The following is a 15,296-nucleotide window of genomic DNA, read 5'->3' on the forward strand; positions in this document are numbered from 1 at the left end:
ATTTGAATAAAATTTCCCATACCTAAATTTTGAAAATAGGATCTCGCCATATTGATAATTGTACAGTAAAACATATTTAGTCAGGACCTCCAGAAAAAAAAGTAAATGACAGTTCATTTCATTAAAGTGAAAAGTACCATATTTATCCAGCAATAAGCCCATGCCTGGTAATAAGTCCACCATTGTCCTCATCAGTTGAGTAGAAATACCAACAAATTCTACATTATTGTCCTATAATTAGCCCATATCCTTCAAGTCAGAGATTATATGTTGGCTCCCTAGCTTATTGCAGGATAAATACTATATGGATTCTCTCCCCCTCCCCCAACCCCCGCCCCCCTTTTCTTGACTATTTTAGTTATAAATTGTAAGAATTTACAAAATATATATAACATTTATACAGAAAAAGATTTTTTTTGTTTTTGCTAAAGCTGTAATAAGGCAAAAATGCAAACAAATTTAGTAATATCATGATTACTTGTAAGGTTATATTTGCATGTTTTTATGATAGGTTTAAATCTCCTGTAAAACAGCTCCAGTTAAAATTCTTGTTATTTCACAGTAAAGATATATTAATTAATGTTCCTTAGATTGAATATATTTATTTCATGGATACTTGCATTTTCAAATCACTTTGTTTTGTTTTCCTTCCAATTTATGTTTTAAACATATGTGTCATGTCTCCTATTTATTGTCAATTTATTCTGAATTTCACCCCAGAAACAAAGGGAAAATTGTTCATAACAGATTCCCCTAAAGAGTTAGTGGGAGTTATCTCCCTTCCTACAATGTTGAGGTTTGACATGACACCTGTGTAAAATTAACTTTAAATTTCTAAGTTTATTTTGATTATTTTTTAGTTCCATCTTTTCCATAGCTTTTACTTTTGTGGTCATTTTTATATTTAGGTTTGCATGTATTTGTTGTTTTTGTTTAGACTATTTCCTCTGGATTGTTATCGTCCAATTTCCACACGTTTGTCAATAAAGCCTTTCAATCAGATAAGGATGACACAATTAAATGTGAGGAGGAAAAGCCAAGGTGTACTTTACTGAAGGTAAAAAAAGTCGAGCATCAAGGTGACGGTATTTTTACCTAGATTATGATTGGTGACAGAATTTGTAATTTCCTGAACCATTAAATATAAATTGATGACAGTATTTGTGAGTGTACAGTACTTACCTGTATCATCAGTTATGATTGGTGACAGTATTTGTGAGTGTTCAGTACTTACCTATATCATCAGTTATGATTGGTGACAGTATTTGTGAGTGTACAGTACTTACCTGTATCATCAGTTATGATTGGTAACAGTATTTGTGAGTGTACAGTACTTACCTGTATCATCAGTTATGATTGGTGACAGTATTTGTGAGTGTACGGTCGTTACCTGTACCATCAGTTATGATTGGTGACAGTATTTGTGAGTGTACAGTCACTACCTGTATAATCAGTTATGATTGGTGACAGTGTTTGTGAGTGTACAGTACTTACCTGTATCATCAGTTATGATTGGTGACAGTATTTGTGAGTGTATAGTCGCTACCTGTATCATCAGTTATGATTGGTGACAGTATTTGTGAGTGTACGGTCGTTACCTGTACCATCAGTTATGATTGGTGACAGTATTTGTGAGTGTACAGTCGTTACATGTATCATCAGTTATGATTGGTGACAATGTTTGTGAGTGTACAGTACTTACCTGTATCATCAGTTATGATTGTTGACAGTATTTGTGAGTGTACAGTACTTACCTGTATCATCAGTTATGATTGGTGACCGTGTTTGTGAGTGTACAGTACTTACCTGTATAATCAGTTATGATTGGTGACAGTATTTGTGAGTGTACAGTACTTACCTGTTTCATCAGTTATGATTGCTGGGGTTTTTTCTGTTTGTTCAGTTTTTTTAGTGTTTTTTTTAGTAATTATTTGTGATGTATTTAGGTGAATTGTTTTCGGAATCTTCAAACATTATACTAAACAATGCTTGGAATGTATGTGTAGTAATATTTTCTCTTGTTGAATTTTTATTTACCATGTTATCTATAATTTGTGTTTGCTGAATGTTAAATATTGTGGCTACTTAAAGATTCATTTGATGTTATAGAAATATGGCGTAAGATATTTTGTTATATTTATTCAAATCAGAATCAGGTTCTCATATTTTATACTTTATTATAATGGATATTAAGAGCAAATTGCAAAATGTACCTTGAAAATACTTTTCAGGGAGAGGGTATGATGTTTGTTTGGAAAATGGTTATAAGAAAGGAATGATAACATAACTTCAATCAAAATTTGCTTTTTACATGACAATTACTTGAGGGGGTTTCAGAAGAAGAAAAAAGTAAAATGCTAAATACTTGTTACAGGGAAATACTCATTTAAATTTTGATTAAAAATTTCCTGTTTTCATGTACTTTTAATGTTGATGAATAAGAAAAAAATATCTTGGTCCGGGTATATGATGTCGGGCAAAAAGTTTTTTGTGTTTCCATATGTTTTCAGGAAGTTGTCTCCCTTTCACTGTTTGTATATATTACAAATTTGGCCAAATCAATGTCAAAAAGACATGGAAAATGATCATATTTCAGCAAAAGTATATTCATTCCGTGCTTATTTTTTATATCTTAAGTTCATGTATTTTACTTTGATTAGTTGAAAACATTATTTTAAAATGGAGAAGATGTTCCTTTACCATTATTGACCAAAACAAATAATTACTAGATAAATGGGGTATTTATTGATTAGCAGAACACTCCATCTTGTTGCTGTGAACTTTAACCTCTGACCTTTGACTTCTAACCTCAAGGTGTTTCCCTGTGAGTTGGAAAGTCTTAATGACTTTAGTAACTTCAAGGATTGGCTGCACACATTTGAGTTGTACCGCGGCAAGAAGACCGGCAACGATGACACGGACGAAAGCCGAGTGGTTGGCAAGTTCAAGGTCAGTCCTTAAGGTTATGATAACACTTTCAGGTCTGATGATTCATTTTGTCAATTGTGTTAATTGGCGCTAGAATTTTGTTTCATAATTTGTGTTTTTAATTACCTGAATTTGTGCAGTAAAATACATAGTTTCAGGAATGTATAATCCATCTCTAGGTCCATTAAACTGACCCATTAACAAATAAAAACCAGTTCTAATGACTCAATTTGTCCAGTTCAATTTCCAGTTTGCAGAAAATGTGTCTGTTTTGGTAATTTTTGAATTATTCAAAAGGAAGAAGACATTTTAAAATTTTACAATTTCAACATTATAAAATATCTAGATTCCTATAGTTTTACTACTGACTTTTTCAAAGTTGAACCCCTGGTCTGTTTTCCAAAAGATGAGTGCTTTTCAGCCTTAGCCTGTTTAATACAGTACGTTTGCTCTCTATTAAATCTGTTTCTAAACAAACAAAAATTGTATCAAATTTCATTTCTTTCCATTAAGAATAATAATACTTACACAATTTGAAATGGAAAACTACCTGCAAACAAGTTTCAAAAACTTACATTATTTATAAAATAATGACTGATACAATTAAAAGGAAATGTGCCTTGAGAAGATAATATTTTATGCGGTACTGTAACTGAGTTTTTATGTGTTTCCTAGGGATCACTGAAGATCTACAAGATCCCCCTCCCAGATGACATTGAGGACACAACAGTGACAGGTGGTGACCCCTCCCTAGGACTGTTCCAGGGTCTCCCTGGCAACGACCCCATCAAAGTGCTAGTCAGAGTCTATGTTGTAAAGGTAAGACTTTCAATACCTCTGCACAAAAAAGTTTTAGTTGAATGTTTGTGAATAATTTAGTAAGAGTTGTCTCCCTTCGACCATCATAATTTTGTTGGAAGTCTGATTTTCTCTTCAGTAGGGTGTGGTGTCAGTGGTTGTCTCCCCTTGACTACTCGGGCACATTTCAACACCTGCAGGTTACCCAATATTTACGTCAGTGTCTCTTGTGTCAGCCATTATGTTCTCAATCTGTCTATCCTCCTCTGTCTCGACTGCTCCTACCTTTGTGTAGTATAAGTCTAGCCACAGAGACACACGCCCTCACACACACACATATAAACCCCCGCCACTGCTCATTATGGGGTATACGTTTCAAATTTTACACCTCCGGTTTTATTTGTAATTTTGTAATTGGCAAGAGGTTCTAATGATGGTAATGGGCTGAGTTGATCCCTTAAAATATATTATGACAGTAATTTGAAGATATGTGTAATGTTCTGCCTATAGCAGCTCTCAAGTCCATCTGCTGTAATTGAGCAAACCCTCCCCAGCTAGTCGCAATATACTCTCTCCACGGCTCTAACACCTAACTCCATTTTATATTTGTGAACTTGAGAGAAAAAAAATCAAATTGAAGTCGTATAAAATCTTATGAGTACAGCAGCATACTAGCATGGAAATGTGGGCAAAATTTAACATTTGTCTAGGGTAGACACAGGCAGGAGCAACAGAGCAAATGTCTAAACACGGAATATCCGATAAACCTGCCATGTTTCATATTTCTACAACTACACTGTATATTAAAAACAATTTTGTTTGTAGAAATTCTGATATAATCAGTTTCGAACAATTCCTTGTTATCATGGAGCAGAAAGCATCTAAGCTACTTACCGAACTTATTAGATGACTTTCCCTGGATACAAACATGTGAATGTGTGGAACAGATAAAACATTGTTTGATAACACTCAATAGATTTGTAGATGTGGTCAGTATTTACCAGAATGTGATTTGTGACCCAGCTTCTTCTTTACAAATTCTACAGGATCTAGCATCACAATGAGTTCTTTTTTGTGTGTGTGTGAAGTTAGCAGGATGCCAATTAAAAATCCTCAATTTGGAAAATAATTATATTTTAGGCAAATGACCTACATCCTGCAGATATGAATGGAAAGGCAGATCCCTACCTGGTCATCCGACTTGGTCAAACGACCATCAATGACAAGGAAAACTATCTCTCCAAGCAACTCAACCCTGTTTTTGGCAAGTAAGTATCACCGTTATTTCTAGACACCTCTCTCCTGACCCGACAAACCAATCTACATTATATACCCCCTCTCCTGACCCGAAAAACCAATCTGCATTATATACCCCCTCTCCTGACCCGACAAACCAATCTACATTATATACCCCCTCTCCCTTCACCCCTTCAATCGCCCGGTCAGATCAATCATAACCAAAATAAAATGTTGTATTTTAAAAAAATCAGTTTTTGTTACTTTTTTCAGAGCAAGAAAAAATATTTTGTCTTTATTTTCATGTAATTTAACAGTTTTTGCTGTGCCTGAAACAGCCAATACACAATCTTAAAAGATGTACAGAAAATTGATATGAAGACCATTGAAAGCTTGTAACTGATTCAGGTCAGACTATGAAGGATCTGGTTTTGTTACTTACCAGTTCCTGTTATACCGAAAAACATGTATCGCAGAGTAATGCAGTGTACTGTTAACATCAGAAATTACCATGGTGTTTATTGTTTATTAATTTACCTTAACTTTAGTAATTTATATTTAATTTAATCTTATAACCCTCTTAATGAAAATATATTATTGTGTTATAATGTTTTAAAATTAAAATTCATATTTAAAATTATGTATGTGTTGAGATAAATATTTTTATTTATAAAATGAATATAAAAATCTTTTTGCTTCTTCATATCTCAAACTCATGTTCATTTACATTATATGTACAGTATCTGTTATACAGGGGAGGGCTTTCTTTCACTGAATAACCCAAATAAAAATGTTGAGCATAATCTTCTTCTTTTAATAAGGCTATATAATATTTCTTAAGATGCATTTCTAACTTGAATTGATATTTCAGACAGAGTTCAGTTATTAGAACACAAAAAGATATAAGCAGAATTCTACTGATAGAAAATATACATATTTTTCAAGCAACAGTTAACATTAAATCAAGACTTAATTTGTGTCCTTTTTAAGATATGCTATAAAAATGTCTGCATTAATTATTTCTGTGAAAATGTAAATAGAAATTATGAAATTGCAACTAAAAATAATTTATACAAAAGTCTTTTCAAAGGCATTTATCATTGGTTCAGTTTATGAACAGATTATATTTCTGTGATTTTTCAAATTTTCTAGGTTATTTTATATTCTTTTTCTTATCTTTGATTTTTTAAATATTGAATCGTTAAGTGCTCAAACTTGATAAACCCCAGTGAAGTCCTTTAAAAAATTCTACGGCCGCCCGCTGTTGGTTTGTCTATGTGAGCCATCAAACAGCCGTTCATAACAGCAACAGGCCCCCTTCACGGCCAATTTCACCTGTGTATACGAGATTGTTTAAATGTTCTGTCCCATTTTTTGTTAAAACACTATCCCCACAAGTCTTTTGACAAAAAAAAAACATGTTCTGTATCTGTTAAATCAGATGAATATACATTGTCTGTTGAGTTTTACTGACTTATACCCACATGTGGGCGGGGAAGATATGCAGCTTGTACTGTAGAAGTACCAGGTCTTTTCCATGATAATATCAATTTGATTATAAAATTTGAATTTGATATCATTCTACATAAGAAAGTTTCATTTGATCAATAAACATTTTTTTCTCTGTATAAATGTTGTCTGCTTACCTGTACATAGTTGAGAAGCTACTTGGACATAATCATATTTTCATGTGTGCCGTGAATTTCTTTATATGTTGTAACTATTTAATATAGTAACTTTAATAAATTATTTTTGAGAATTTAAATAAACAAAAAAAGATCATTGCAGAACATTGGACATGAGCATGGCAAATCTTTTAAACTATTATTTTTGTTAATTTTACTTAATAACTAAAAACAAAATTGTTTAGAATTTGTAAACATCAGAAGAAAGCACATAGATCAGGTTCCTTGTAACTAGGGACACACTCTGAGTAACTAGGGACACACTCTGAGTAACTAGGGACACACCCGGAGTAACTAGGGACACACCCAGAGTAACTAGGGACACACTCTGAGTAACTAGGGACACACTCTGAGTAACTAGGGACACACTCTGAGAAACTAGGGACACATTCAGTAAGTTGGGACACACTCTGAGTAACTGGGTACACATTCAGTAACTTGGGACACACCCGGAGTAACTAGGGACACACTCTGAGCAACTGGCTACACATTCAGTAACTTGGGACACACTTGAAGTCAATTTAGATGAACTTCAGATAGTTTTGGACACAATCCCTGTAACTGGCTTTGGACACCTCAAGTCTACCTGGGACACTCTTGAAATAACTTTACTAGGGATGACTTCTGAACTTAGGACATATTCAGGTGTTGATAACAATACTTTTCTAAGCGTTAACAGTTCATGGCATAAAGATTAATAAAGCAGATGGATCAGGACATGTCTGAGAGAGTGTGAACTCTGACTTTGGAAAAATGTTAATGTCTTTGAAATGCCCCCCTGATTGGTCAGTTGTATCTACACCCTCCTCCATCCCTACACTCCAGTTTACCTTTTCTGTAAATGTTCATTACCCCCAACCCCCACTCCTCTTCCCCAGTCTCCACCACCCTAAAACACCCCGTCCGCCCGCTACCCCTAGAGCAGCCTTGCCTATACTGTACTGATAAATGGTACAAACTGAAGGTTTTGTATCCCAGAGTAAGCAAGTAATAACAAAATGTTGTGGCCTAATAACTACGGTCTGTAATTTTATTTCCAGCTTTTCATACCTGAGCATTGAGTAATCTGATATTTACATATGTACTTACCTGTAACTTTTACACCTGGTCTTACATATCCGAACTTTCTATTTCAGTCTGAATCATATTCTTGTTCAAACAACCAGTTAATGAGAAATGTCCTTTTTATTCTGAAACTTATTCAACATTACTTAGATAAATTATTTTCCTTTTCGTATATCTTACCAAGTTACAATGTTAAATTAATATACTATTCTGACAAAATTTATAGGTTTTTAAAATAACATCTATTTTTTTTAGCTGGTTGCAAGCATGCATGTCTTTAGAATCTGTTTAAAATTCATTTAAAAAGCGACTAGAAAAATTCTCAGGAGATATTTTGAAAATTATCAGTTCTACATAATGGTAAATTTTACTTGCAATTAACTTGTGATTTAATATACAATTTTGAAAATCACTTTAATTATTTGATAAATTTTAATTAAATATTCAAGTATTAACTAAAATCTCCCTGATTTAGATAAGAGAAAATAAAATGATAAAGTGGGAAAAATTGTACCCCCATGTTTTTTTGAATTCATTAAATAATGAGAAATAATTGATTCATAAAAACGTGAAGCAGTAACTGATAGAAAGACTAACAGATAATGATCGGCCCACATGTGAAGGTTCCCTTGTTCATACCGTAATTTTTTTTTTACGTGCATAATGTTTGGAACAGATATCTGTTAACGAGCTTTAATTGTTTGCAAATTTTCTTGAATTGGCCTAAATGTTTTTGTATGCTTTTTAAGTTTTACAGATTAAGATAATTTATAAGTGTGTGTCATTTAGATATAGTTTTCACATATTTCGTGCAGTAAATGTTCTTTCTGTGCGTACACTGTTACGAAAAAAACCTTTACACAATAACCTGTTCGGCATAGCTATGTAACGTAACATGTCAGTATACCAGAAACATGTCGTACCATTTGTTTTTCTTTTTATACAGAAGTTTTTATTTTAGGATTTCCTTACAGTGAAATGGGCTCGCTTCTTATTTAAATTATTTATTTTTCAAATATAGAATTATCTCTCCATCACAAGTTTAAATATTTCGGCTTTTATGACAGTGAATATGGCGGGTGTTCAGCGAGTGAATTTTTTTACCTGTGAAACATTGTTGTATATTTCCTTGACACTGTTTAGAGACACTAATCAAAGCTTGTGATTTGTACTGGAACAAATTATTTGTTCAGTAACTGTGTATTTTCCCTTGTTATGGTATACATTATGTTTTAAGCCTGTCAAGAAAAAAAAATGTTTTCAAGTTGTGTGATATTATAAACCTTATTCTTCCCAGTGTTTCCATATTAACGTTGAGGTTTATTAACATTAATGTCTCCAAACATCAATGTATCCAAACATCAATGTATCCATGTTATAATCAATGTTTTCATGTTTTTATGAATGTCTCCACACTATCTCTTTTACCATTAACTCCTCATTTTTCCATGTTCCAATGTTCACCTATGTAATTTCAAAAATTAACATTAAAATTTATTACAGATATCAAATACTAAAATTGAGTGTAGATGAAATCATTAGCATATTTTCTTTTAAGGTAAATGTGTCGCCATATTAATAAATTAATTCTATTGATATTTTAAAAAAAAACACCTATCAGTTGAACATTTATATAGATATTTGATATGTACTATCAGGTTCTTATTGTCTGAAATTAAAAGTACATTCTGTATAGACTTTTGGTTTTGAAATATTAGATATTTTCCCAGGATCGGTTGAGTGAATTAGAAGCAACATATGGAACCAATCGCTGGTCCCAAGCTCTACCAACCCAGCCCGGTCCTGGCATGGCCACCCAGTTAATAGGGATGGTCTGGTAATGGTCAATTTGTTATAGCTTATTCCAAATCATATGGCTCATAAATTTTTCACAAGTTGTTGGACATTTATATCATATAACATTCCGAAACAGAACAGGAGACAGCAGTGAAGTAATTAGTTAACATCTCATTAGTGGCTCACAAAAACATGGATAGTCACACAAGTCCTGTGGAATATTTTCTGATCGCTTGCTTCACTGGTGACCATAGTGGGCTCTGTAGGTCAGTAAACTAGAACCTCCTCTAAAACAGGTGGCCATTCTGATCTGGTAAATAATTACTGCCATCAACCACCAACCTTCACAAATGTATGTACATGTGTTTCTAGACCTAGATACATTAAAACAAATATTGAACTATCTCATACCCTCCTGTCAACATCTTTCTGTCTATGACTCCCAGAATAACTTCTGTCTGTCTATGACTCCCAGAATAACTTCTGTCTGTCTATGACTCCCAGGATAACTACTTTCTGTCTATTACCCCCAGGATAACTTCTTTCTGTGTATTTCCCTCAGGATAACCTCTTTCTGTCTATTACCCCCAGGATAACTTCTTTCTGTCTATTACCCAGGATAACTTCATTCTGTCTATTACCCCCAGGATAACCTTTTTCTGTCTATTGCCCCAATGATAACCTCTTTCTGTCTATTACCCCCAGGATAACTTCTTTCTATCTATTACCCCAGGATAACTTCTTTCTGTCTATTACCCCCAGGATAACTTCTTTCTGTCTGTTACCCCCAGGATAACTTCTTTCTGTCTATTACCTCCAAGATGATTTCTTTCTGTCTTGGCTCATTCTACCCTTGCAGGCGCCAACCTCACCCTTCCCGGGTGTAACTCCTATGCCTTTATATACTGCAGTGACCCATAGTATTTTCTACTTTTCTTCTTTAATATTTTTAAGTTTCTGAAGTTACACAGTAACTAGAATTTGGAATTTGTTATGGCAAAATGTTGAGAGAGAGAAAGAGAAAATAATTTAAGAGAGGGAAGGAAGGGAAAAAATGAGGGAAAAAGATAGGAGGGATGAACATGAAGCTAGAGATGTGATATTGCTGTCCCACCAGTACCCCTCATTTCCTGGTGTCTCTGTCCCCACACACTGTCAGGACTAATTGAGGGAGGCATGAAACTCACTTACTCTGGTACTTATGCTCTTGGGAATCAAATTTCCAATAAATCTTAAAGTAAAAATTGTTGAAATTCCATCCCCGCACCAGTTTATGTCTGCCACTTGTGAATGGCTGCCCTGGAAACCAATTCTATTGCATAGTTTGCTTGGTAATTTCACATTAGAAAGTAAAATTCTGACAATGCAGAGAAAATGTGTAATGGTTTCACCCAACCCTGACTTGCTATGGGCCAGCTTTGACAGCATTAGGAGCAGGAATTAGGTTTTAAAACAAGTGGAATTTGAATTTCCCGTAAGAAAAAACAAACAGCATCAGAACTGGAATTCTTGACCATTTGAAGTGTGGTCAGTAATGTGGGGATGAACATGTGGATGTACTTGTGGATTAAGAGGTCTATTAGAATCACATGCTGTGTCAAGGCCCTCTGCTATCTGGAATGTCCCTCACGATGAGAATTAGGAGGGCACTTCTATACCCCTCCCGGTATAACCTCCCCCCCCCCCCCCCCCCCCCNCTTGCTTCCTCTACCTGTTCTTCATCCTTGTTCTTTCTTTCAATTTTTTCCCTAATAAGTATTACTTCCATTTTAATTTCTTTCTTTCCTACTTACTTACTTTCCATTCCTTCCTCCCTCCCTCACTCTCTCACTTCCTTCTTTCCTCCCTTCCCTTCCCCTACTTCCTCCCTCCCTCATTTTCAAAATTTCTTAAAAGTTGTTTTAGAAATGATTCAACAACAGATTAACATTATTTCTGACATTCTTTATTTCAGTTTTGATTAAATAATTAACATCTGTTACGTATGGCTAAGTCATACACACATAAATAAAATTGAAATTCTGTACTTTATTAATATGTAAAATATGCTGTCATAATAACATGATATCAAATCATGTTTTTATATTTGATTTATAGATTATAATCACTGTCACTGTGTTATATGATCAGGGTGCAGTTTTCCTCGGCTCTGTTAACATGTGGGCCGCCTATCAATCAAATTTTCAAAATTTATTGTTTTTTAGTCATCTGAAAAATACAGGTGTTTTTTGTCATTAAATGACCATTTGAAATCCTGATACTTGCAGTTTTCACTTAAAATTTTGATGATTATGAAAATAAGATTTGTGAAATTGAAATGTTTAATAAATGTTTCGTGAAGCTATGGATGCTAAAACAACCTAGCTCAATTTGAATACATAAACAAAGTTAAGTGGGATTTTCACAGTGCAATGTGTTCAAATAATATTGAATAACAATTGATTTAAGAAATTAAAGTCTAATTTAAAATACAACAACTTCCTGCATATATATTAATGTTGGGTTAAACACGCAGCACGGTTCCTATACCAAGCAGGCAAGACTAATGGTTCTGGGTCAGTTTGCAAACAGCTTGTATAGATCTTGACAGAGATAAAGCAATTAATTAAGTTCCAAATGCCAGATTGTTAATTTAAAAAATTATCAGCCATATGGTACATACACCAGATTACAATTTTATTATAATCAGATTAAGTCATAATACACAACAGCTATCAGACTAGGATAAATGAGGGCAGTGTATGGTCCTACCTCGGAGAACCATGTCCTTGTGGTTGTTCCCATGCTGGTCCTGATATGATAACTAGATTTTACAAAATTAAATTCATTACCTGATACAAAAATTGAATAAAAAATAGTTGAGTTCTAAGTTCAGACATCTTTAATAAATAATAAAAAAATAAAAAAATGATGCATGAATTTATGTTCACCTGTCTACAATTTTACATGATCTTTTTACCTGTATTGGTCCATATATACCTGTGTTGGTCCATATATACCTGTGTTGGTCCATATATACCTGTGTTTCAACAAGCTAGGTATCTACAAGTACTTGTGTGTAAGACCACTTCTTTTTTGACATGTACTATGTAAAGACCACCCCACTTATTTGATGAAATTACCTATGGAGGCCACCCCAGTTATACATGTATATCATAGTTACCTGTCTACATGGGCCACCCCAGTTATCCATGTATATGATAGTTACCTGTCTACATGGGCCACACCAGTTATACATGTATATGATAAATAACTGTCTACATGGGCCACCCCAGTTATACATGTATATGATAAATACCTGTCTACATGGGACGCCCCTGTTATACATGTATATGATAGCTACCTGACTACATGGGACACCCCTGTTATACATGTATATGATAGCTATGTGTGTACATAGGCCACACCAGTTATACATGTATATGATAAATACCTGTCTACATTGGCCACTCCAGTTATACATGTATATGATAGCTACCTGTCTACATAGGCCACCCCAGTTATACATGTATATGATAAATAACTGTCTACATGGGCCACCCCAGTTATACATGTATATGATAGTTACCTGCCACATGGGCCACCCCAGTTATACATGTATATGATAGCTACCTGACTACATGGTCCACACCAGTTATACATGTATATGATAAATACCTGTCTACATGGGCCACTCCAGTTATACATGTATATGATAGCTACCTGTCTACATGGGCCCCCCCAGTTATACATGTATATGATAGTTACCTGCCACATGGGCCACCCCAGTTATACATGTATATGATAGCTGCCTGACTACATGGGACACCCCTGTTATACATGTATATGATAGCTATGTGTGTACATAGGCCACACCAGTTATACATGTATATGATAAATCCCTGTCTACATGGGACATCCCTGTTATACATGTAGATGATAGCTACCTGGCTACATGGGTCACACCAGTTATACATGTATATGATAGCTACCTGCCTACATGGGCCACACCAGTTATACATGTATATGATAGTTACCTGTCTACATGGGCCACCCCAGTTATACATGTATATGATAGCTGCCTGACTACATGGGACACCCCTGTTATACATGTATATGATAGCTACCTGACTACGTGGGTCACACCAGTTATACATGTATATGATAGCTACCTGACTACATGAGTCACACCAGTTATACATGTATATGATAGCTACCTGTCTACATGGGCCCCCCCAGTTATACATGTATATGATAGCTACCTGTCTACATGGGCCCCCCCAGTTATACATGTATATGATAGTTACCTGCCACATGGGCCACCCCAGGTATACATGTATATGATAGTTACCTGTCTACATGGGCCACACCAGTTATACATGTATATGATAGTTACCTGTCTACATGGGCCACTCCAGTTATACATGTATATGATAGCTACCTGTCTACATGGGCCACACCAGTTATTATTACATTTACCTGTATGTGAAGACCATACTGGTTTTATGATGATTTTGCCTTCATAAGAAGACCACACCAGTTATTTACAAGTTGACCTTACCTGGAGGCACCACTTTAGATGTTTACCTGTATAATGTAGTCATATATTTTACCTTTACCAATTTACTTGTACCAATTTACCTGTACCAATTTACCTGCCTTATGTGGCCACTGTATAGCCACCTTATAGACACGTTTCTTACTCAAGGATCAATGAAATGTTTCAGGCTGTAATAATTAAAAAGGGTCGGATTCAAATTTCAAAATATCCTGGTCAGGCCAGGGTATAAAACAGAGTTTAGATTTGAGAGTAAAGACACTTTTGTGACGGCTATGTGATGGTATCTGTGTTCCAACACAAATACCAACATAATGACCAGAGGTGAACAACCTCACAGGTAAAATTTTGGGGTGGATTATCAAAGGGTCAGACAAAATCCCTAATTTAAGTTGATGGGATGAAATAGTCATGTTGTTTTTCACAAAAGCCATCTGACATTTTTTAATCAGAGGTCCAGCTACCATCATTCTTCATCCCGAGGATTGTGAACAATGGCCAGTTATGTACAATGGCCGCTAGTAAATTACTTACCCATTTAAAAGGACCCCACAGATTTGTATAAGATTTCGGAAGCCACTATTGTAATGGTATTCGCTTATCACCACAAATTCTGCAGAGTTACTGACCCTTGAATTCCTGCCAAATGGGTCAGCACTTGTTTTTTAACTGGGCTCGCGGGTCACAGATTTACGGCTCACTGTTTGTAGGAGGTTTGATACCTGTTATAGCGGGAATGCTATTGACTGGAGGATTTGTCATTTGTCAGAGCTAATGGCTCAGATACACATTGTCTTTGTTTACACAAAAGTCTCTATATTCATTGAAATTTCATGTAAATTTCCCCACTGATTTATTTGTTTGTGGGAGCTACAGAAATGGACAGTCCAGAGCTGTCCCCGACATCAGTAGAACTTGGTCGAATACAATAAAATCAGTGGATTTCTAGTTAGTTAGTTATACATTGAAACCCATCTAAACCAAATAGGACTGGCACAAAAGTATGGGGTTAATATGTACAGGGTCTGTGTTTTACAGAGTCTGTGATGTTGGATGTCAACATTTTGAATATACAGTGCAATCTGTCTAAACTGAACTCTGTTATAAGATCGCAGTCACTACAATTTAGACAAATTTTAACTCATCCACCCTTGAAGACACATTTGAACTCCTCCAATTCAAAGGTTAAAATAGTTCATTATGAAATTTCAGGGGTGAATGAGTTAATGTTCCAGTTGTGTTGGCTTGGA

The 15,296-nt window shown here is 34.8% G+C and overlaps 1 protein-coding gene across 10 annotated transcripts in view; it reads left to right on the forward strand.

Moving 5' to 3' along the window:
- LOC110467166 (otoferlin-like) overlaps positions 1-15,296 on the forward strand; it is a 250,887-nt gene that overhangs the window by 166,412 nt on the left and 69,179 nt on the right. For all 10 annotated transcript variants that reach the window (XM_021524137.1, XM_021524133.1, XM_021524135.1 and 7 more), the window contains 4 exons: positions 938-1,057; positions 2,815-2,949; positions 3,604-3,747; positions 4,867-4,994. In XM_021524137.1, coding sequence (XP_021379812.1) covers positions 938-1,057; positions 2,815-2,949; positions 3,604-3,747; positions 4,867-4,994 — 527 coding nt within the window. The remainder of the gene's footprint in view (positions 1-937; positions 1,058-2,814; positions 2,950-3,603; positions 3,748-4,866; positions 4,995-15,296) is intronic.

This window comes from Mizuhopecten yessoensis, unplaced genomic scaffold (genome assembly GCF_002113885.1).
Source record: "Mizuhopecten yessoensis strain PY_sf001 unplaced genomic scaffold, ASM211388v2 scaffold11163, whole genome shotgun sequence".
In the NCBI taxonomy this organism is placed as follows: domain Eukaryota; kingdom Metazoa; phylum Mollusca; class Bivalvia; order Pectinida; family Pectinidae; genus Mizuhopecten; species Mizuhopecten yessoensis.